This window comes from Myxocyprinus asiaticus, chromosome 19, assembly GCF_019703515.2.
Source record: "Myxocyprinus asiaticus isolate MX2 ecotype Aquarium Trade chromosome 19, UBuf_Myxa_2, whole genome shotgun sequence".
NCBI lineage: Eukaryota > Metazoa > Chordata > Actinopteri > Cypriniformes > Catostomidae > Myxocyprinus > Myxocyprinus asiaticus.
This window is the reverse complement of record NC_059362.1, coordinates 39,195,588-39,217,479: the sequence shown is the minus strand read 5'-3', so window position 1 is coordinate 39,217,479 and position 21,892 is coordinate 39,195,588. Positions and strand designations below refer to the sequence as shown.

General features: G+C 37.5%; 1 protein-coding gene across 1 annotated transcript; it reads right to left on the bottom strand.

Annotated features, from left to right (window-relative positions):
• Positions 1–7,986: 7,986 nt before the first annotated feature.
• LOC127409976 (potassium/sodium hyperpolarization-activated cyclic nucleotide-gated channel 1) lies at positions 7,987–21,678 on the bottom strand. Its single transcript, XM_051644952.1, has 10 exons — positions 21,638–21,678; positions 20,935–21,124; positions 19,723–19,827; positions 19,479–19,616; positions 13,483–13,635; positions 13,283–13,367; positions 13,043–13,152; positions 12,811–12,939; positions 10,883–11,120; positions 7,987–8,201 (listed from the first exon to the last, which is right to left on the bottom strand). The coding sequence occupies exons 1-10, from the start codon at positions 21,676–21,678 to the stop codon at positions 7,987–7,989; spliced, it is 1,404 nt and encodes a 467-aa protein (XP_051500912.1).
• Between the last annotated feature and the right edge of the window lie 214 nt (positions 21,679–21,892).

Genomic DNA, 21,892 nt, shown 5'->3' with positions numbered 1-21,892 from the left:
AGGGGAAAAACTGATTAGGTTGGCCGTTTGGGATGTTTTTCAAAGTAATCCATCTTGTTTTTGCACACAAGGTGATCTACTTTGACCTAGAGCTCTCTCGAGACACAAACTTCTGGAAGGAAAATATCCTGTGAAACTTAATGAAAAACAGACAAAACTCAGAGGGCAAAGTCTTTTTTATCCACTGCAAATTTATGTCTGGATTATGGTAGAAAATGAATACATTTATATTTTTGTAGTGAGGACTTGAAAGGGATCGTTCACCCAAAATGAAAATTCTATCATCATTTACCAACACTAATGTCGTTTCAAACCTGTATGATGTTCTCTCTTCTATGGACACAATACAAGTTTTGAAGAATGTTCAAACTGCTCTCTTCAGTACAATGCAAGTGGATGGGGACCAAAGGCTGTCGTGCTCCAAAATGGACAAAAAGCACCATAAAAGTAATCCACATGACTGATGAACTATATTCCAATTCTTCTGAAGCCATTTGATAGTTTTGTGTGAGGAGCAGAAGCAAAAATTGAAAATGAAGAAATACTGTACAATCAAAAAGAATAGATATTTTATTAACTGTACCCCCTAGCCCAAACCCCAACCCTAAACTGAACCATCAGTGGAGTTAAAATGTAATTTTAGAGCTAAAATGCAACCTCCAAATCATGTTCACCATTGTTTGAGAACACGTTTACGCCACCATTACTAGAACCCGATTCTCGGAGGCTGCTTGTGCAACACACTGTCAGTAGCACTAGAGGGAAATGTGTTCATGCTTAAAAATGATGCAAAAATGTATGCTAAGGGATGGCAATTGTCAGTATGATGTCGATTTCCAGTGGGATCATGTTGGATCATCTTCTCCTCTGCGGATGCAACAATTAGATTAAACTGAGAACAAATGGAGACTTTTGCTGCTTCTCAGATTTTTCCTCATGTGTATTCTAACAAGTCTGAGGACTCAAGTTACTGTAATCTTAAAGCTAGCTGCTCTATTGTCTTTGACGTATAAGCAATGCTTTTTACCCAAGGCGTTGCTCTATGGGGACCAAGGTTATTTCAGACCCTGTAATTAGTGTCACTCTGGATAAAAAGTTCCAGTGAAATATTAACTAACAAACTTTGAGCAAATTTTCGAGAAAGTAATCTGTGTTCAGACCACAGAGTGGAAAAGTTTCTGATCTGTGCAGAATCACGACTCATTCTTCATTTGCCGGTGCTAAAAAACTTTCAGAAACAACTTGGCCTCGGGCTCTTAGGAACAGCACAAGTTTTGTCTGAACATCCAAAAATAATTCTCTAAGCTACAACTCTGTGATGTATGTTTAATTTAAAATTAAATATGAAACTGAAGATATGCACATCTTTACAGAGCAGAGGACAATGGCATGATTACAGACTGCAGTCCACACTTGGATTAATTAATGGTCACATCTCAGAGGTTCTTCTCACCTTTTTATTGTTATATCAGTGTCAGCCAGATTAATGGCAGTAATTGAGACCTCTCGCCAAGCCAGCCAATCACAGACAGAAGAAAGCTGCCCTGTTTTCTAGATTTGCCTCACTCAAAATATGCTAAGACTAGGGACTGTCTTGCAGAGGTGTCATGCCCATTCAGACTAATTAAATTAAATAATTATTGCATGTATAAAGAAAAATGTTATTCAAATGTCTACATTTTGTCAGTCATCTAGAGTCACATGTTCTGCTACAGTATGTGCGGCATCCCGCAGCTGCTTCGGAGAATGTGCTCATGGTGAAAGGTCGAGCGCCAAGGGAAAGTGGGGTGCTATGGTAATAAAAACTAATAATTGCATCAATTTCAGTTCAGATAATGTTTGCCAACTATGTCTGATCTCTGTGGAACAGTCAATCATTTTGTTTTATTGTCTAGTATAGACTATATCTATGTTTTTGTTTGATCGGTTGCTGTTTATTTCCTTTTAGAGCTGAAATGCATTTAACAAGTTTTGCAGCAAGTTTTAACTCTCTACTTTGTTCACTCTCTTTTTTCCATTTATTTTCAGGGAATAGTTTCAAGTGAGTGATTTTATATTTAGGCTGAGTTCTATTTGTGGTTAAACTATTTTATGGAGAAATAGCACACTCATAGAGAAATACAAACCATTTTATATAGTTGATTTTCTTAGTTTTGTTAGCTTTCACTTACACTGAACATGGAATACAATGTTTATAGTAATTGCCTCATTTAGAGATATAGGCTACATGTTTTCACTCTCTATTGAGCTGAAGCAGTTGTGGGCATTTTTGGGTGTCATGTATGGAAAATGCCTGCACAAAAGAGGTGATAATGACAGCGATTTTCAGCGACAAATCGTCTGGATGTCATTCATTTTGATAATAGAGCGACTGCGACTGTGACAAAGGCAATGTGACAAAGTTTGCAGAGCTCAACTTATGCAAATGATCAGTGATGCAATGCTAATTGTAGTCTAAAATTATTTGCCACCTAATACAGTTGTTCACCAGAGGTGAGGTTCTAACATAGTACAAATACTTTGTTAATGTATTTAAGTAGATTTTTGGGAAGTATAAATGTTAATGGTGACATTTTGGAGAAAAAATTACTATAACTCCAATACATTTGAACTGATCCATATATATACAAAATAAAATTAAAATAAATAGTTAACACTGCCAAAAATAACACTGGAGGCCATTTCATAAACAACAAAATACACACAATACATATAAAAGTATAGCCACAAGACATAAACATTAAACATGTTAACATTAGTTTAGTTTAATAAAACTGCTTACTAACCTTATCTGTGTAAAGTTATATCCAACATTAAAATTTCGTTGCCATGACGACGCAACACCAGTCAATTCTGTAAGCAGTTTTTATTCTACTTTTAAAACTCATGTATTATTTGGGCTGTAAGGTGAATCATAATTTTTTCACTAATTTTAGGGTTTGTTGGCTACATCGTCATGGCAACGAAGTTGTAAAATTGGCTATAACTTTACACAGAAAATGTTAGTTAGTGATTTTATCACACTGATATCATGTTAACACTTAATTTTTACATCTTTATGGCTATACTTTAAAAAAAAAAACAATAACTCGGCACTCACTTTTTCTACTATCCAGCCCTGGTTATCTTTTTCTTTTGTTTTTTGTTTTTTTTTTTTGTTTTGTGAGCTTGCAAAATAACAGCTTTGTTCATTATAAAGTGAGTGTTCCAGTTTGGCTGTGTCACTTGCCTGCAGTGTTGAGATGTTGTGAAGATGTCATTCGGTCTACTGAACAAAAAACAAGAATATCAACCGTCTGATATTAAACAGTGGTTTAGAACAGCTTTCTTGCTCGGTTAGAACTTAGCAGAGCTCAACACTGTGCTGTAATGTAGCACCACACCATGAGCAGACAGCTCTAACCCGCTCTCCCACCACAAAATAAAGACCTACAGTTTCACGCTATGTAAAGACTGATGAGAAAATAAGACTCTTGGTGTGATAGAAACACATCTATCATGGTAAGTACAGCCTTCACCAACCGACTGACAGGCATAACTGCACACAGACACATGTTCACATTTAACCTAGTGAGCTGCCTTCCTAGTAAGCATTAACCGTCATGTAACTTCATAAATTACTTGGAGAGCAGCATATCAATTAGGAGATTCAACGTTATGACTTTAGCGTGTTGCTAAACTAACAGCACAATACTTTAATAAGCATACATAGCAGACAGAATTATGGGATAAAATAACATTTTAATTACACTGAACTATTTTAGTGAAGCTTTTTCAGTATTGCATGAATTATAAGTATAGTATGAAGTATGTGATACTGCTTTAGAATTTGGCCAAAACAATCTTACAAGGCAGCATAATTTATTTGCTTACATTTTGGAAGGTGTCCAGAGTGCACCTAGGACACTTGAAAATGTTAGGTTTTGTAACAAAGCTAAAAAAAAAAAATTACAAATAAAACTTGTTTGAAAACTGAAAATGGACATATTGAAAATAGCAACATTCATTCAACGTTTTCTTTCGTAGCCTGCAAAACACTGTCTAATTCTCAGATCACGAAGCATTGAGCAAAGAAACAATTTTAATCAAACTCTGGTTCATTGAATCAAAGATTTATTGAAGCATCTTTAAATGTATTAAACTGTGATTTTTGACATTTGGTTCAGCAAGCCTTCTCTGAACAAATACATATATTTGCTCTTCTTGCTTTTCAGATTGCAGTCATCCATCGTATCGCATGGAACATTGAAGAATAGGACTGAAAGACCCTCATTTGATGCTTTCCAAGCAAATTGACTTTCACTGTGCAACCGAGACCCTGAGACCTTGAGACTCTGCAATGAATCATGTCGGTCCTGGGATAATTATTGATCTAACAAGATAAAGAAAAACTCTGTATGAAATGAGTGCTTACATGGGCATGTGTAAATGAGTGTTTCACCTCTAGGTATTCAGCAAGAAAGGCTGAAATTGTGATCTGCTCTCCTGGATTCCTCAGTAATTACTCATATTGTGCAAATGCAAATTTGTGCATTGAATGTGTTATTTAAATGAGTTGAATTTCAAAGCATATATTTTGGTTCCCTCATGCATAATGATATTCACCAATATCTCCATTTGTGCCATTCCTTTTTAGGGTAAATTGGAGAAGAACTTGTATAATTGACGGGCAGTTTTTTGGATGGCAAAATGTAAAACTATTGATTTAAAGTTGTTTATTGTAAGTATACTGGTAAGTTTATTGCAAAATATTCAGATATATGCAAATACAGTATATCAGTAGTTTGAGAGTGTAGGAGGACTGACTTGTTTGGTGCAATTTGTTAGCAAGCGTTCTCTGATTGGTGGATCATTTCCCTTCTGGGTCTTGGGTAGTATAGTTCCTCACCAGAAATGGTGCTCTTAAACACAATATAAATTAAAAAAAAATAATGAAGTTGAAAGAACACAGACTGATGGCTTCAACAGAAGCATATACCATCAATTAACAATCACGTAGCTCACGGTAGGTCTGTATTTAAAGTTTTCTAATTTATCATTAAAAATAAATTTGTTTAAGTATAAAATAAATGGGATTTTTACTTCTGGATCCTGACTGTTGCACTCTTATGGTGGTATCAATTAGTTCAGATAAACCCAGTTGTCATCGGCCATAGGCATGCCCCCCAGAATCTGCCTACTTTATGCCAGGGGAGTAGATTTTGTGGGGCATACACCCATGGCTGTCAGCAACCATGGCATCTTTGTGTTCCAGAGCCACAGAATGTGTAGTACATTACAGCTCAGTGTAGAGTTATTTTAGTCATATCCAGCCCGATACTTACTAGCTATGATGAAAGACTTAATTCCAAGATGTGGACTTGTGATCTCGTGGCCTTTGCTTTGGCTTCTGTTAAGACAGTGAGACAGCAGGGTGTCCCATTTGCCATTTTATGGTGGAAATGCATACTATGCGCGACACGCCCTTTGCAATGCAAATTACAGCCAACTACCCAACAGTCTATGCGTCATCATATCACCAAAATATGGAGCACGCTTAAAGGGTTAGTTCACCCAAAAAGGAAAATTCTCTCAGCATATACTCACCTTCATGCCAGGCCAAAGTGTTTATGACTTTCTTTAGCAGAACACATTTGAAGAAAAATAAAAAAAGCTCTTAGCTCTGTAGGTCCTTAAAATGCAGGTGGATGGTGATCCAAACTTTAAAGCTCCAAAAAGAACAGACAGTCAGCATAAACGTCATCTTTACTACTCCACTGGTTAAATTAATGTCTTCTAAAGTGAAACGATCACTTTTACTGTGAAAAAGACCAATATTTAAGTACTTTTTAACTATAAATCATCACTTCCGGTCAGCAGCAGTACGTGCATGTGACGTAATCACATTGGCATGTTCACAAGGGAACAGACGCACGTGTGACACACCTGGAAGAGCAGCGCTGCTTAAAAAAGGAGTTGGAGGAATGCTGTACAGAAGCTCAGTTGGTTTTGGTTTAGATTTGTATTTGTTTGTTTACTCACAATGGTGCATTTGTGTGCTCATCCTGGATGTCTCAACTGAGTGAAAATTGTGAGATTCCAGTACATCCATAACATGCCAACGCAAATACATCACACGAGACCGCGTGAACTCCGCCCTTTCGTGAATACGCATACGGCCGCTACCCTGAAGCAATGATTTATAGTTCAAAACTTAAATATTTATCTTTTTCACAGCAAAAGCAATTGTTTCGCTTTAGAAGACATTCATTTAACTTCTGGAGTCGTATGGATGATGTTTATGCTGACTGTCTGTTCTTTTTGGAGCTTCAAAGGTCTGATCATCATCCACTTGCATTTTAAGGACCTACTGAGCTGAGATATTCTTCTATATTTCTTCAGATGTGTAAATGAGGAGAGACTTCTCATTTTGGGGGGAACTATCCCTTTAAGTGTGCTGATACAAGCTGATAAAACTAAGGATATAAGGTGAAATGGACAGTTTTATACTCTTTCAGGATTAACATGTTTTGTTTGTTCTCTCGGGAAAAGGTGAGGCAGCAAACCTTGGTCGTATTGGGAAAATGGCAGCGACCACCTTTCCCTTTGATGACATCAGCATGCATATACTTCAGTTGAGAGACTCTGTGAATTGAAGTAAGTTATTACATTGCTCTCTGGAATACTTGATTCTGATTTGTCAATCACAGAATTCGAATATTTGTGTATAATGACTGCACATCTTGACTCAAACTGATATTAAACAAGTCATGTGGGCAATCTTTCCTCTTTATCTTAAAAGAATAATCGATTCTACAGTATGTATAAAGTTGTATGAAACAAGAGGTCTGAGTGTATTTCTTTGTGAACATCTCCTTTTGTTTTCCTTAAATGAATATCATACAGGTTAGGAACAACATGAACATGAGTAGATGAGGACAGAATTTTTGTTTTGGGGTAAAATATTCCTTATTTCACTGGGCCTCTCTTATTAATTCATAATGAATGTACATATACATGCAGCTCACTATATTTCTAGCAAACTGAAAACAGTGTTGAACTTAAGGTAAGATTCAAGATCTGAACACATAACAGATCTTAGACTGTCAGAAGGCAACACACACCAAAACAAAAACTATGATTGCATTCATTATACTATTCGTATCACATTGTATTCATCAGGAGAGTCACTTAAAACTACTACTTGATTAGTTTTGTCAACGATTTATTTATTAAAATGTACTTTTACAATTATGAAACAAAAGAAAGTAGTTTAATTTGTGAAATACATTCTCTTCTATATTATATTATTATGTATTCTATTCATATCTATTCTATAACTATTTTAATTAAAATTATTTTAACATTGTATGCAGGGCTGTTCCAAGCAAAGGCGGGGCCCATGGCGAGGTTAAATGCTGCGGTCGCACCGCCCTAAGGCAGCCCCTGATTGTATGATTATATGTACTGTATATGTAATAGATTATTTTATGTTATGAATTAAATTGTATATTACATTAAAACTAAAATAAAAAAAAATATATAAATTACATTAAGAAAATTACATAATTAAAATTACAATGAACAAGAACTAATAATAAAAAATAAAAAATAATAAAACAAAAATATTATCAAATTGAATTGATATTAAGATTAAGGTCCTGGACTGTTGTCTCACACACTGCTGGATGTGGATGGAGCTTGGTGTTCCAGGTCAGCTCCTTTAGTAAAGCACACAAACACAACTCTTAACCAGAGAGTCAAATAAAGATTCTAGCACATCAAATATATTATAATGAAAAACTTAGGGGCCATCCACATAGAATGAGTTCTTGGATTCTACTGTGCTATATTTTAATTGTTGGTCCATGTAAACATCCATTAGAAAGACGTCTTTGACCATTGCAATGTGTCTTGCACTGTGAGCGGCACATTTTTAAGATGCTGCATCAAGTTAAAAACTTGTCTCAAGGTCCCTGTGTTCTTTTCCCTTCCACTGCGTTCGGTCTAGCAGTCCCGAAGCAAGAACGTGTTCTGTGTGAACAGCCCCTTATGCTCTAGATCATTTTTACGCTGTTGAGCTGCTACTCTCAGAATATTGATTTCTTCTGGGAACTCCTCTTCAATCTCCTGAAGTTTGTCAACAGACAAGGAGAAAAGCCTGCAGCCGGTCACAGCATGAACGGTTGCTATCTGCTCTCCTCTGAGAAGTACACCAATATCTGCAGAAACATGAACAAAAACTTCTTCAAATGGTGGATAAGAGGCTACTGACTCATTTGTTTACTCACGTAAGATATAGGGATCTCTCCCGAAGGGTCGTTCCAAATGAAAGCTTTTTTCATGAAGTGCCCTTCTGCAAAACTGTTAGCAAACAGTACATTCATACAGTAATGCCATGCACCCTTCAGAGTGCCCACATCAAGAGCTCTGTCCTTCGGAGTAAGTAGGGTATAGGAATGATCACTTTCAATAGGAATTCGCCCAAAGGTGTCTCATACACCTGGAATAAATAATATCATACACTCACTGAGCCCCTTATTAGGAACACCTGTACACCTACTTATTAATGCGATTATGTAATCAGCCAATCGGGTGGCAGCACTGCAATGTATAAAATCATGCAGATATGGGTCAGGAGCTTCAGTTAATGTTCACATCAACCATCAGAATGGGGAACAAATTTGATCTCAGTGATTTCGACGTGGCATGATTGTTGGTGCCAGACAGGCTGGTTTGAGTATTTCTGTAACTGCTGATCTCCTCCTACTCAGAATGGTGCCAAAAATGCTGTACAATAGTGTTTTCTGTACAAATGTTTGCAAAGAGTAGCAAACCATTATAATTGTTTTTCCTTTTCACTTTTAATAGGAATAGGAATAGGAATTCACCCATAGGTGTCTCATACACCTGGAATAACTGTTACTGTGTTATAATCTATTTTAAAGCTTAAAATCCTTGTTTAAGCACAACAGACAATTGACCCTTCGCTAAGCCCCACCCTAAAAGCATTTCTGACCAATCCTATCTGAGCAACTGTTGGCGTACGCCATTTCTCTGACAAGCGCTTGCTTTTTTCCAATTAGAGTCTATGGGAGTAATGTTTGTTTGAGCAGCTTTAAGCTGAATTTTATAGAAATTATCCATAAAATGTAAAAACTTACTGGGCCATTTGTAATAGTGACATGAGGTACTTGTTTTTTCTTTAAAAAATAAAAAATAAAAATAAAAATCTTTAAATAAATCTCGAGAAGAACGTGATATGGATTAAACTGTGTTATTCCTGATTCTGTGTTAACTGTGTTATTCCAGTGTTATCACTCATAACATCAGTGAGGACACCTACATTTGCTCCAAGGAAAATGAAAGTGAAAAACTTAATTAATTCACATATTGATTCAGGTCTTAAAGGAGACCCATTATGCCCCTTTTTAACAAGATGTAATATAAGTCTCAGGTGTCCCCAGAATGTGTCTGTGAAGTTTTAGCTCAAAATACCCCACGGATCATTTATTATACCATGTTGTAAATGCCTCTTTTTGGGTGGAATCAAAAACACGCCGTTTTCGTGTGTGTCTCTTTAAATGCAAATGAGCTGCTGCTCCCCGCCCCCTTTTCGGAACAGGGCTGTGCCTTTACAGCTCCTGCTTCGGATACTATAGCAACAGCAAATCAGAACCAATATGACTGACACCGTAAATACCGGAGTGTTTTTCAGCCATTTAGCAACGATGGATGAGCAACACAAAAATATACTGTAATGACGTTAGCTATGCGCTATAACGAGACATGACATTTTAGGGGGTTGTCTTGCATCAGGCGATTTACAAACATTCACAAAATATAAAGTGCGATACTTACATCTTCAGGATATAAAGCTGGAACATGAACAGTTGGTACTGATCCATGCTTGAGATTCAAATATTTAGAAAAGCCTGCTTTATATTGACCCTCATTCACAAAGCAGTCTGGTGTAAAATGATTTGCTCAAACATACACGAATTTTGGTATGTTTTGGGGAACATTTTCTTTAAAAACAAAACTTATCCACTGCGTCTTCAGTGGCTCTGATGCCGGGAGTACATGAAGACTCTTATGTTCACTTTTACAGCCTACAACAGAACACGTATGACGCTTATGAAGCTGAGACATTATTCTTTTCAATGTAGCTGCTCCAGTGCGGAAAAAAATGGCGGACTGTGCGTCGATCACTCAGGGGAGGATCTATGATAATAGGGTGGAGTCCATCACCAGTCGTGGGCATGGCCTGCTCTAAAGTGACGTCACTTCAGAGTGGATATGAAAACAAGTCATTTTGAGACACAGTTTTTGATTAATAGAAATATAAGAAAGAGGAGTGGGTGGACTTTTAACATTGTAGGGTGGTTTATGTTCAAACTGAATTTTGCATAATAGGTCCCCTTTAATAAAGGCGATAGTAAATAAAGAGTTCACAGCAGCATAGAGTGTTATGAGATGTTGTGAGCAGTTGTTCACTTACACTAATGTTATCAGGAGTGTAATCGCTATCAAAATGCTTTTCTCTTTTCAAGTGACTGGTAATCGTTTGCCTTGATTCTGACTCACAGTCTCAACAGTTTTCAGTCAAATTACTGTGTAATTTAACAATTTCTTTTACCAAAAAACAAAAAACAAAAAAAAAAGTCAGATAAATATGCTTGACAATATCACTTCATTCCAGTCCACTTAAAAATATTATCAATTTCATTTATGAGAATATTTTGCCAAAAATCACGCTGTTCATGCAAATGGTCAATTGACAAGTGAGTAGTGGTTTAAGTGATCGGATCACATATTTTTCACCTGTATTGACCACTGAACCCTTGTGATTGGATCACCTGAATCCCAACTGTCATACTACAAAACATTTGTCATACGTCACCTCCAAAGTAGTCTCCATCACACAGCACCTCAGTCTTGAAGTCAGTCTTCAGCAGCACCCGTCCAAACTCAATAAAATACATGCGGTCAGCCTGAGCATTCTGACGAATGATGATGTCACCTGGCTGGAAGAATTCACACTCTAACTTCATCAAGATGGCTTCGATGAAATTTGTATCACAGTTTTTGAGCAGGGATCCTTTTGTCAGCAAGTTAGAACAGACGGCTGCCATAATATCCTTTGAAACAGGAAACATATCATTGTTAAAATGTAGTTCACCCAAAAATGAAAATTCTCTCACTATTTACTCACCCTCATGCCATCCCAAATATGTATGACTTTCTTTCTTCTGCTGAACACAAATTAAGATTTTTATAAGAATATCTCAGTTCTGCTGGTCCTTTCAATGCAAGTGAATGGTGGCCAGAAATCTGAAGGTCCAAAAAGCAGATAATAACAGCATAAAAGTAATCCATAAGACACCAGAGGATAAATCCAACTCTTCAAAAGCGATATAAGTGTGGTTGAGAAACATATCAATATTTAAGTCCTTTTTTTACTATAAATCTCCACTTTCACATCTGAAAGTCACATGTGGTGCCTATTTAGTTTCACTTTCACATCTGAAAGTGGAGATTTTGATTTAACCACTGAAGTCATATGCATAAATTTTATGCTGCTTTTATCTGCTTTTTGGACCTTCAGATTTATGGCCACCATTCACTTGCATTGTATGGACCTACAGAGCTGACATATTCTTCTTAACATTTTCATTTGTATTCTGCAGAAGAAAGTCATACACATCTGGGATGGCGTGAGGGTGAGTAAATGATGCGAGAATTAACATTTTTGGGTGAAGTATCCCTTTAAGTTTAAATGAAAGTCTTTTGATGCTGAAGTTTGTAATTTTGGAATTACAGAAATTATACAATACTTATAGACAAGAAACAGTATTTACACATAAAAAAAATGACACACTTGAGCTTTGAGGGAATTGTTGATTAACACAATCATGATGGCATTGTAAATATGTATTCGACTTGAAATCAAGGGAAAATATGCACACCGCACACCATCATTTATAACATCACACACCCGAGAAAACAACCAATAAAGTGCAATAGTCTGGTTTCAGAAGTAAAAATCCCATTTATTTTTTCCATAGAATAATTGATTTTCAACGATAACTTATAAACTTTAAAGACAGACCTACCGTGAGCTCCGAGGTTGTTCATCGATGGTACATGCCTTTGTTGAAGCCTTCAGTCTGCAAAATTTCAACTTCATTGTTGAAAAAAAAAATTAAAAACTTGTTTAATAGCGGAACCCATTGTCCAGCAAAGAAAGATCCACCAATCAGAAAACTGCAGTTAACAAAGCCCGCCAAATAAGTCCGGCAGTGACCTCCCACTTCCATGAAGCACTGTGTATGACGCAATCGTGTCGGTTTCCCAACACCCTCAAAATAATATACTGTATTTGTATATATCGGAATATTTTCCAGTAAACTTAAAATATATTGTTTCTATACTTATAATAAACAACCTTAAATCAAAAGCATTAGATATTTCCATCGTTTTTATTCAATTCCTAATTCGCAATGCTTTTTGGGATTGTAGTTTGTGCCTTTGTAAAAGATGGTAAGTACATGGTCTTGTACCTTTGTATTTTTGTCCAATTTTCAAATAATTTTTAGCTTCAAATCAAAGTTCATAATGTTGTGAATCATCAAAGGTTCCTTTATGAAGGATTTTATAAAAACCTATGGAAAAAAATAAATGGGAAAAATACTTCCAGAACCCAGATGGCTAGAAAAGTGGATGGACAATGTTGTGCTCTATACCTTCAAAGGCATATTCATTTATTAGTTCACAAAAAAGAAAAGAAAATGCATCTATTTCTTTTATTCAGTTTAACTAGTTGCAAACCTTTTTCAGTGGTTTTGACACTGTGTCAAGGATGTTGTTTTCGAATTGCCACTGGTAATGCTGAGTAATGCGTTGGCGCAAGGCCCTAGGCAGCAGTCTGAAGATTTCAGAAGATTTCAGCATTTTTTTCTGTAATATATTGGTCATGGTATAATATTATTTTACATCCCTTTGAATTAATGTATTTATTCAACAAACATCAGCAAAAATTCGAAAAGCCACTTAAGAGCACCTTTTTCTTATGAGCGTTACCAAATGTTATGATTATGAAGGCAAGTAGAGCAATCAAAATTAAAAATCCAATCACCCTACTAATCATAGCATTCCACCATTCCTCCATACCTACAAAAAAATCAGAAAATCATTTCACATCAATGTAAATGCGCCTTTTTTTCAGGTGTTATATTTATGTACCAAAACAAACTGATTACAATTTCTCAAAATGAAAGAAAGTGGTGTGATGTACAGATACGTGTTGGTGGGTCAGCTGACATCAAGGTCATTTGAGAGAGAGCTCTGCACAAACCAAATGAGTATTTTACCCCAACTGAGGTATTCTGTGACAGAAAAAGACAAGTAAAGCAGGGCATGCAAGTTTATTTATTTCTTTTATTTTTATTATTTGAATAAACAATATCTTCAAAATCAATAGCAAATTGAGTTGAGACATACCATGAGATTCTCTCTCATGACCCAGCAGTCTGGGGGAAACTCTGCCACTGCAGAAAGGAAGTATTGGATACATCCATTCCAGTGCCAAATAAGAAATATCATCAGGATAACAAATACATATCTGAATGATCTCCTAAGTTGAATATCCGAGACCTACAATGATGAATAAGATATTCAATGTCAGAAATTATACAACAGTTTGTTCTGCTTCCACTCTAATCTGATTGGATAAGTGGCATTCCAAGAGCTCTGGGATGCTTCACTGTTTTCTATCCCACTGCTTGTCTGTCGTGGTTTTCCAGACAGGCTGTCTGTCTGTCTATGCATTGCTCTGGTTGAATGGAACCATTTTCGATGGCAAAGCAAAAACAGACAAAATAACTGGCCATTTTGTGTCTATAATGTAGGTACTTTTGGGTCTTTCTGGAATCTGCATTTTTCAAAGTGTTGACCTGTATTGATGTCCAGTTCATGAACAAATCATTCTTTTGAACTGGTTCTTTTAGTGAACAAGTTGAACCAGTTCACCAAATCAGACTGAATCATTTGAAACAGTTCAAGTCTCAAGTCAACACTGATTACAATTTACTCTATCTTAAAGGGATAGTTCACCCAAAAATGAAAATTCAGTCATTGTTTACTCACCACTGTGTTGTTATAACCCTATATGACTTTCAATTTCTTAACACAAAGGGAGAAATTGTGAAAGAAAAAAAAAAATTCTCAGTGATGTCATACAATGGCAGTTTACAGTGACCACCTCTTCAACTTTCAAAAGGACACAAAAGTATAATTCAGACGCAGGGCCAATTCAGACCATTCTGGCACCCCAGGCGAGATCCCTATTGGTGTCCCCATGTGGGGGGTATGGCAGATGCTTCATCTTTGGCGCCCTCCCAGCAGATGGCGCCCTAGGCGACCGCCTAGTTCGCCTGTGCCTAGACATGGCCCTGGTCAGAAGTCTAAGAAATTATTCCATGAGACTCATGATTCTTATGAAAGCATACGATAAGGTTTGATGCAAAACAAACTGAAATCTATTTTGCGAGGCAGGGCATTCAAGCGAAAACTCATTTTGTTTCACTTCAACAGGACCACCAGCGATATCAACAACAGAAAACACAACATAGCTGCACACAAACCAGAGAAAAAAACTGAAGAGTTTGTAGTGGAAGAATAGAGGCATTTCAATGCCCATTTTCAATGTTTCAAAAACAGAATCAGCTTTATTGGCAAGTATGCTTACACATACAAGTAATTTGTCTTGGTGACAGGAGCTTCCAGTGTACAACAATACAAAAATAATACAAAAACAGCAGCAAGACATAGATAATAATAAAAAATGAAAAATTGTTATACACATACGTACATACACACACAGACACACACATACATACATACACACATACACATTCGTAGTGCAATCCAATACAAATCTTTTATCTGTTATGTACAGTGCAAATACCAATCTGTTATTTATGGTGCAAATGTTTGTTTTGTTTTTTTTTCAGAGGAATGAAATGGCAGAAGAGGTTGGATGTGTTGGATAAATATAAAAAAAAGATTAAACTCTGTATTACACATAGCTATTGCTCAATGGGGCAGTTTAACTGTTCATGAGATCTGAAGCATCAGCCAGAAGGCAACAGTTCAAAAAGGAAGTGGGCATGGTAAGTGGGGTCCAGAGTGATTTTTCCATCCTTTTTCTTCACTCTGGAAGTGTATAGTTCTTGAAGGGAGGGCAGGGGGCAACCAATAATCCTCTCAGCAGTCCGAATTGTCCTTTGTAGTCTTCTGATGACTGATTTCATAGCCGAACCAAACCAGACAGTTATTGAAATGCAGAGGATAGACTCAGTGACCGCTGAGTAGAACTGTATCAGCAGCGCCTGTGGCAGGTTGAACTTCCTCAGCTGGCAAAGGAAGTACAACCTCTGCTGGGCCTTTTTCACAATGGAGTAAATGTGTGTCTCCCACTTAAGGTCCTGTGAGATGGTAGTGCCCAGGAACCTGAATGACTCCACTGCTGCCACAGTGCTGTTTAGAATGGTGAGGGGGTCAGTGTTGGGGTGTTCCTCCTAAAGTCCACAATCATCTCCACCGTTTTGTGCATGTTCAGCTCAAGGTTGTTTTTACTGCACCAGACAGCCAGCTGTTCAACCTCCCTTCTGTATGCAGACTCATCGTCATCTCGGATGAGGCCGATGACAGTGGTGTCGTCTGCAAACTTCAGGAGCTTGACAGAGGGGTCCTTGGCGATGCAGTCATTGGGGTAGAGGGAGAAGAGAAGTGGGGAGAGCACATGTCCCTGGGGGGCACCAGTGCTGATTGTACAGGTGCTGGAAGTGAGTTTCCCCTGTCTCACAAGCTGCTGCCTGTCCAACAGAAAGCTGGTAATCCACTGACAGATAGACATGGGACAGAGAGTTGGTGTAATGTATTCTGGAGTATAGCTGGGATGATGGTGTTGAAAGCCAAACTGAAGTCCACAAAAAGGATCCTTGCATATGTACCTGGTCTGTTCAGATGTTGCAGGATATGAAGCAATCCCATGTTGACTACATTATCCACAGACCTGTTTGCTCGATAAGCAAATTGAAGGGGATCTTGAAAGGTCCAGTTATGTTCTTCAGGTGGGCCAACACCAGTCTCTCAAATGATTTCATGACCACAGACGTCAGGACGACAGGTCTGTAGTCATTAAGTCCTGTGATTTTTGGTTTCTTTGGGACAGGAATAATGATTGAAAATTTGTAGCAGCATGGGACTTCACACTGCTCTAGTGATCTATTGAAGATCTTTGTGAAGATGCAGGCCAGCTGGTTAGCACAGAATCAGAGACACGCTGGTGAGACGCCATCTGGGCCTGAAGCTCTCCTTGTCTTTTGTTTCCGAAAGCCGCAGCTTACATCATCTTCACAGATCTTAAATGCAGGTTGAGTAGCAGGAGGGGGGTTGCAGGAGGTGTTGGTGTTTGCGTGAAGTGAAGGTCAGAGTGGGTGTGGGGTGTGAGATTGGGCCTTTCAAATCTGCAGTAGAACACATTCAGCTCGTCAGCCAGTTGTTGGTCCACCACAGGGTTGGGGGTAGGAGTCCTGCAATTTGTGAGTTGTTTCATGCCACTCCACACTGACACAGGTTCATTAGCTAAAAACTTGTTTTTCAGCTTCTCAGAGTATCTTCTTTTAGCCACTCTGATTTCCTTGTTCAGTTTGTTCCTGGCCTGATTGTACAAGATTTTATACCCACCCCTGTAAGCATCCTCTTTGGCCTGACTAAGCTGCCTGAGCTCTGCTGTAAACCACGGTTTGTCATTGTTGAACTTTAAATAAGCTCTGCTTTATTGGTCCATCTCTTTACAGTCCTTACTACTGGCTTGGTTGATTTTAATTTCTGCCTGTATGTTGGAAGAAGATGAACCAGACAGTGATCAGAGAGTCCCAAAGCTGCTTTAGGGACAGAGCGATATGCATCCATTATTGTTGTGTAGCAATGATCCAGTATGTTCCTGTCTCTGGTGGGGTATGTAATGTGCTATTTGTATTTGAGCAGTTCATGTGTGAGATTTGCTTTGTTAAAATCCCCAAGAATAATAATAACTGAGTCCAGGTATTGTTGTTCCATGTCTGTGATTTGATCAGCCAGCTGTTGCAGTGCCGCATTCAAACACGAGTTTGGCGTGGTATACACACTCACCAGAATAAACGAGGAAAACTCCTGCAGTGAGTAGAAAGGCTTACAGTTAATAAAGAGCGCTTCCAAATTAGGACAGCACCTCTTTACCATTGTTACATCTGTATACCAACTTTCATTGATGTAAAAGCATGTTCCACCGCCTCTCGTTTTCCCCGTTAACTAACGCTCTGAACAGCTGGAAGCCCCGCAGATGTAACACGCTGTCCGGAATGGCTTCACTCAGCCAGGTTTCTGTGAAGCACAAGGCAGCAGAGGTCCTCCTCCACTCAAAAAGTGTGATGGAGGCTGAAGGTAGCTACCAGTACCACCGCTCCCTATAAGCATATTACACCATCTGCGTAGGGCACCAACTCCCTAGGGGGGCACCATCTTACCCGAGGGTGGTACCAGAAACTCCACCAGCTGCCCTTACTCGCACGTTATACCTTATTCAAGGACCCAAAAGCAGTCGCGGATCAAAGACAATCGCCTCGTGCTCGCACCACGCATCACATTTTGGACCGGTGTCAATTCATCACGGACACCAAATAAAGCAACCATGCGATCGACGGAATGTCCTGTTGCTCGTTGCAGCTGCTTAGGACAAAAAACTCTGAGTAACATAGAAAAGATGACTTTTATTGCATAATTTTTATTTTATATTCTTGAGTCACTGGTGTACTGAACTGAGAATCACCTCTTTTAGAGGTGTCCGACATACTGAGAATTGATGAGTATGCTGCTGTTGAGCATGCGTGAACCGCGGACATGAATGAGGGGGTGAAATGTTTCAGTCAAGAGATGTAAATTAGTTTTACTACTTAAATTAATTTTACTACTAAATGAGTTTCTCCTGCCACTGCTACACAGATGATATGCAGCTCTACCTGTCATTCCAGCCTGACAACCCCACCATCTCAGCTCGTATCTCTGCCTGCCTCTCAGAAATCTCGGCTTGGATGAAGGAATGTCACCTTCAGATCAACCTTGCCAAGACAGAACTCCTCGTGATCCCAACCAACCCATCTGTTGACCACAACCTCTCTATTCATCTTGGTTCAACTACGCTAATTCCAGCCAGGACAGCCCGTAACCTGGGAGTGGTGGAGAATGACCAGCTTAACTTCACTGCCAACATCTCATCAACCGCATGGTCCTGTAACTTTGTGCTTTACAACATCAGGAAAATCAGACCTTTCCTGTCTGAATATGCTACACAGCTCCTGATCCAAGCTCTGGTCATTTCAAGACTGTAATGCCTTGTTGGCCGGTCTCCCAGCTAGCATGATTAAGCCACTGCAGATGGTCCAGAACGCTGCAGAGTGGCTGGTCTTCAATCACCCAAAGAGGGTCCGACTCTTGATTTCACGCCATTGGCTGCCAGTAGCTGCCCACATCAAATTGAAGGCTTTGACTCTGGCCTTCAGGACAGCTAATGGAACAGCTCCCTCTTACTTCAATTCACACCTCCAAGTCTATGTCCCAAATCGCTCTCTGCGTCCAATGAAGGAGTGGAGCCTGGTGGTCCCGTCACAAAGAGGCACAAAGTCCATTTCACGATCATTCACTCTGTCTGGTCCTCTGTGGTGGAATGGGCTTCCAACCTCCACACGATCTGCTGATACCATCTCAGCATTCAAGAAACAGCTGAAAACACATCTGTTCTGCAAGCACTTAACCAATCAACACTAAATGCACATACTTTTTAACAAAAAAAAAAAAGCTAGCATCTTTACTACTGCAGCCACTGTGAGAACTTGGCAGTGCGATACTGAAGATATTGTTGACTTTTGTACGACAAATTGCTTGTTTTGTTCCTCATTTATAAGTTGCTTTAGATAAAAGCATCTGTTAAATGTAAAATATACTATTGAGTATTGTGCATGCAGATTACATTTGATGTTGTTATGAGCTGGATCATGGTTTCTGTAAAAGAGGTGAGTTAATTAAAACTAGTTTATTCACTTTATATGCTTTAAACACATAGAAAAACTGCATTTGTATATAAGTGTCAGTATTGGGTTCTTTATCATTAATGAAACATTGATGACAATAAACACCCGTATTATAAAAACTTAATTGAATAAAATGTAATAATGAGCAATATGCGCTTACATATGGCTTTATTGAATGTGTTTGAGCATGTATTCCACAATGCCGGGGTATTAGCATTATGTACAGTGACGTCATTACACAATGACGTAAAAGAACTGGTGAATCATTTTTTTTAATTGGTTTGTGGAAAAGAATCAGACATCCCATCACTATTGTCCTGTATAAATATGAAAGTGAGAAACCAGCTGTATTAAAACTTAACTTACACCTTCCAATTGAGAGCAGAATCTCAGCAGCCTCGGTACACGGAGAAGACGAATCAGACCCAGAACCCTCACAAACATAAGCACCCGCAACATCTTCGAAGCTATCAGCGAACTTGCATCCGCATGATAATGTTGCTCCTGAGAAAAATTAAACATGCTTTTTTGAGAAGGGTTACTTAATGTATATTTAATATCAATGTTATATGAATGATGCTTGTAATATTAACAGGCTAAACAAAACTACCAAAATAACAATGATAATGTCCACAGGAAAAGCAGCAATCACATCTGGAAAGAACCAAGTACTCAAGTAATCCTTTCGGATATGTTTTGGATCAAGGATGGGCACCTATACAAGAAACAAAAAGGTAAAGCCATAAATTTTTATAAGAATTAATCAAATGCTCATCTAAATGAATAAATAAATAAAGACAAGATAAAAAACAAATACGATAACATCTTAATCCTTAAACTCATACCTCGGGTCTTTAAAGACCCGGGAACTCATTCCACCCCCTGTACCTCATCCATTTTTTGGAGTTGTGTCCAAACCTCTTTAGTATTCCTCAATCTATCTCTTATAAATAGTGTGACACACACACACAAAAGTTTTTATTATTAAGTACCAAAAGTGTATAGGGTCTCTGGACACCCGAGGTATGTAAGAGTGTCGTTTTTTATTATTATAATATTTTTTATAATTATTTCAAATCTATTTAAGTTTACTATCACAGGATATCTATTTATTTGTGTATTACAATAGAAATGAGTACTATATTCATACAAATAAATACTATATCACATTGACTTTCTGTACATCAATGAACTATCAACAATGGTGAATTATCATTATTTTATATGCATATACACATACATAATATACTTGTTATTTATTTATTTTTTTACACAAGGTGGTGCTGATGTTTCAGTGTTTGTCTTGATTTACATTTGACATTGCTATTTGATGAAGAAACATTGAAGTAAACTATAGCAAGTACAACACATGAAAAGTTTATGACTATTGTCATTTGGGTGTACTACAGAAATAATAATACACATAAGCTACATATAAGTTAAACATACATTACACATGTGTAGATTCTGTGTTATGTGTTGCTCAATATGTGTTTGACTGATTCAATATCAGTGTGAAAATAATGAATCCTGTTCTTGATTTGTCCTGATTTGTTACATTATCTCTTTAATTTATGAAAAATAAAACATCAAAATATATTTTATTAGATTGTTTTCTAATTGTCTTGAAAATATTTGTTAAATGTTACACTATCTGGGCATTTTGTACATCCATTTTTGATAGATATAAGTGCCAGGTTTCTAAACCTGAATTTGTAAGAGCGTTTGGGAAAATTACCATGCATTTAAGGGTTAAACATTTCTTGTAGTGAAATTTGATATCTAAATATTACATTACAAGAAAATGAAGACACATTCATACCTGACCATCCAAAAAACCAATCCGAAAATTGAGGCCAACATCAAAACAGAAAACAATGTCTGAAAACACATTAAATGACAGCCAGCATTTGTGGGCAACATCATGCATGTCTTCGGAAAATGCCATTTCCAGAGGAATTGTTATGAGGTTCACGAATGTCAAGGCCACCATAAACATAAGATGGTAATGCCTGTAGGAGAAACAAAAGCAAAAGTCAGCATTTTTATCAGAAAAAAATTTAATATAAGATCCCAGTGTGGTTTAATTGTGTTCATTTATTTACCTACAATTTACCAAAAATTAGGCCTTTTCTAATTTGAGACCGTTTTGGACTAGATGTTTGAAACCAAAATGCAAAACCACTGCTGGAGAAAACAAGCATTTGTGTAATTAACTATACTTTTAACTCAAAATCATACAGTTACTGAGATACAGCCCTTGAGACAACTTCCCATAAGTTCACTACAACTAAATATAAAGACAAGTCCTCACAAATTTGGACGGTAGAAGAAAAAAAACGAAAAAAAAAAAAAAAAAAAAATTAAGTCTCTCAAAGTGAAACTTGTTTTCTTTTGACAAGAGAGACTGTTGCCACGTTCTCCCTTACTAACCTCCTAAAAGATTACTGCCATGTTATTAGTCACTACCAGAAAAAATACATCTTATTAGTTTATATAATGGCGATTACACGGAGTGTAATTACCTTACGGTACTCAATGGGTGTATCACCCAGCTTTCACCCATCGCGACGGAATGCTTGATCAACTCACCGCAGAATACGTTCGTTAGATCTTTATTTTTATTTGAATGTAAAAGAGGCGCGAGGCGCAAGCAGCGCGCGGCACAATCAGTATTATTATAAATATATTAAAATTATGTTAAAATATATTATTTATACATTTATATTAAAATCTTTTTTTTTTTTTTTTTTTTCAGGTACATTCCAGGCGGAGCTTTT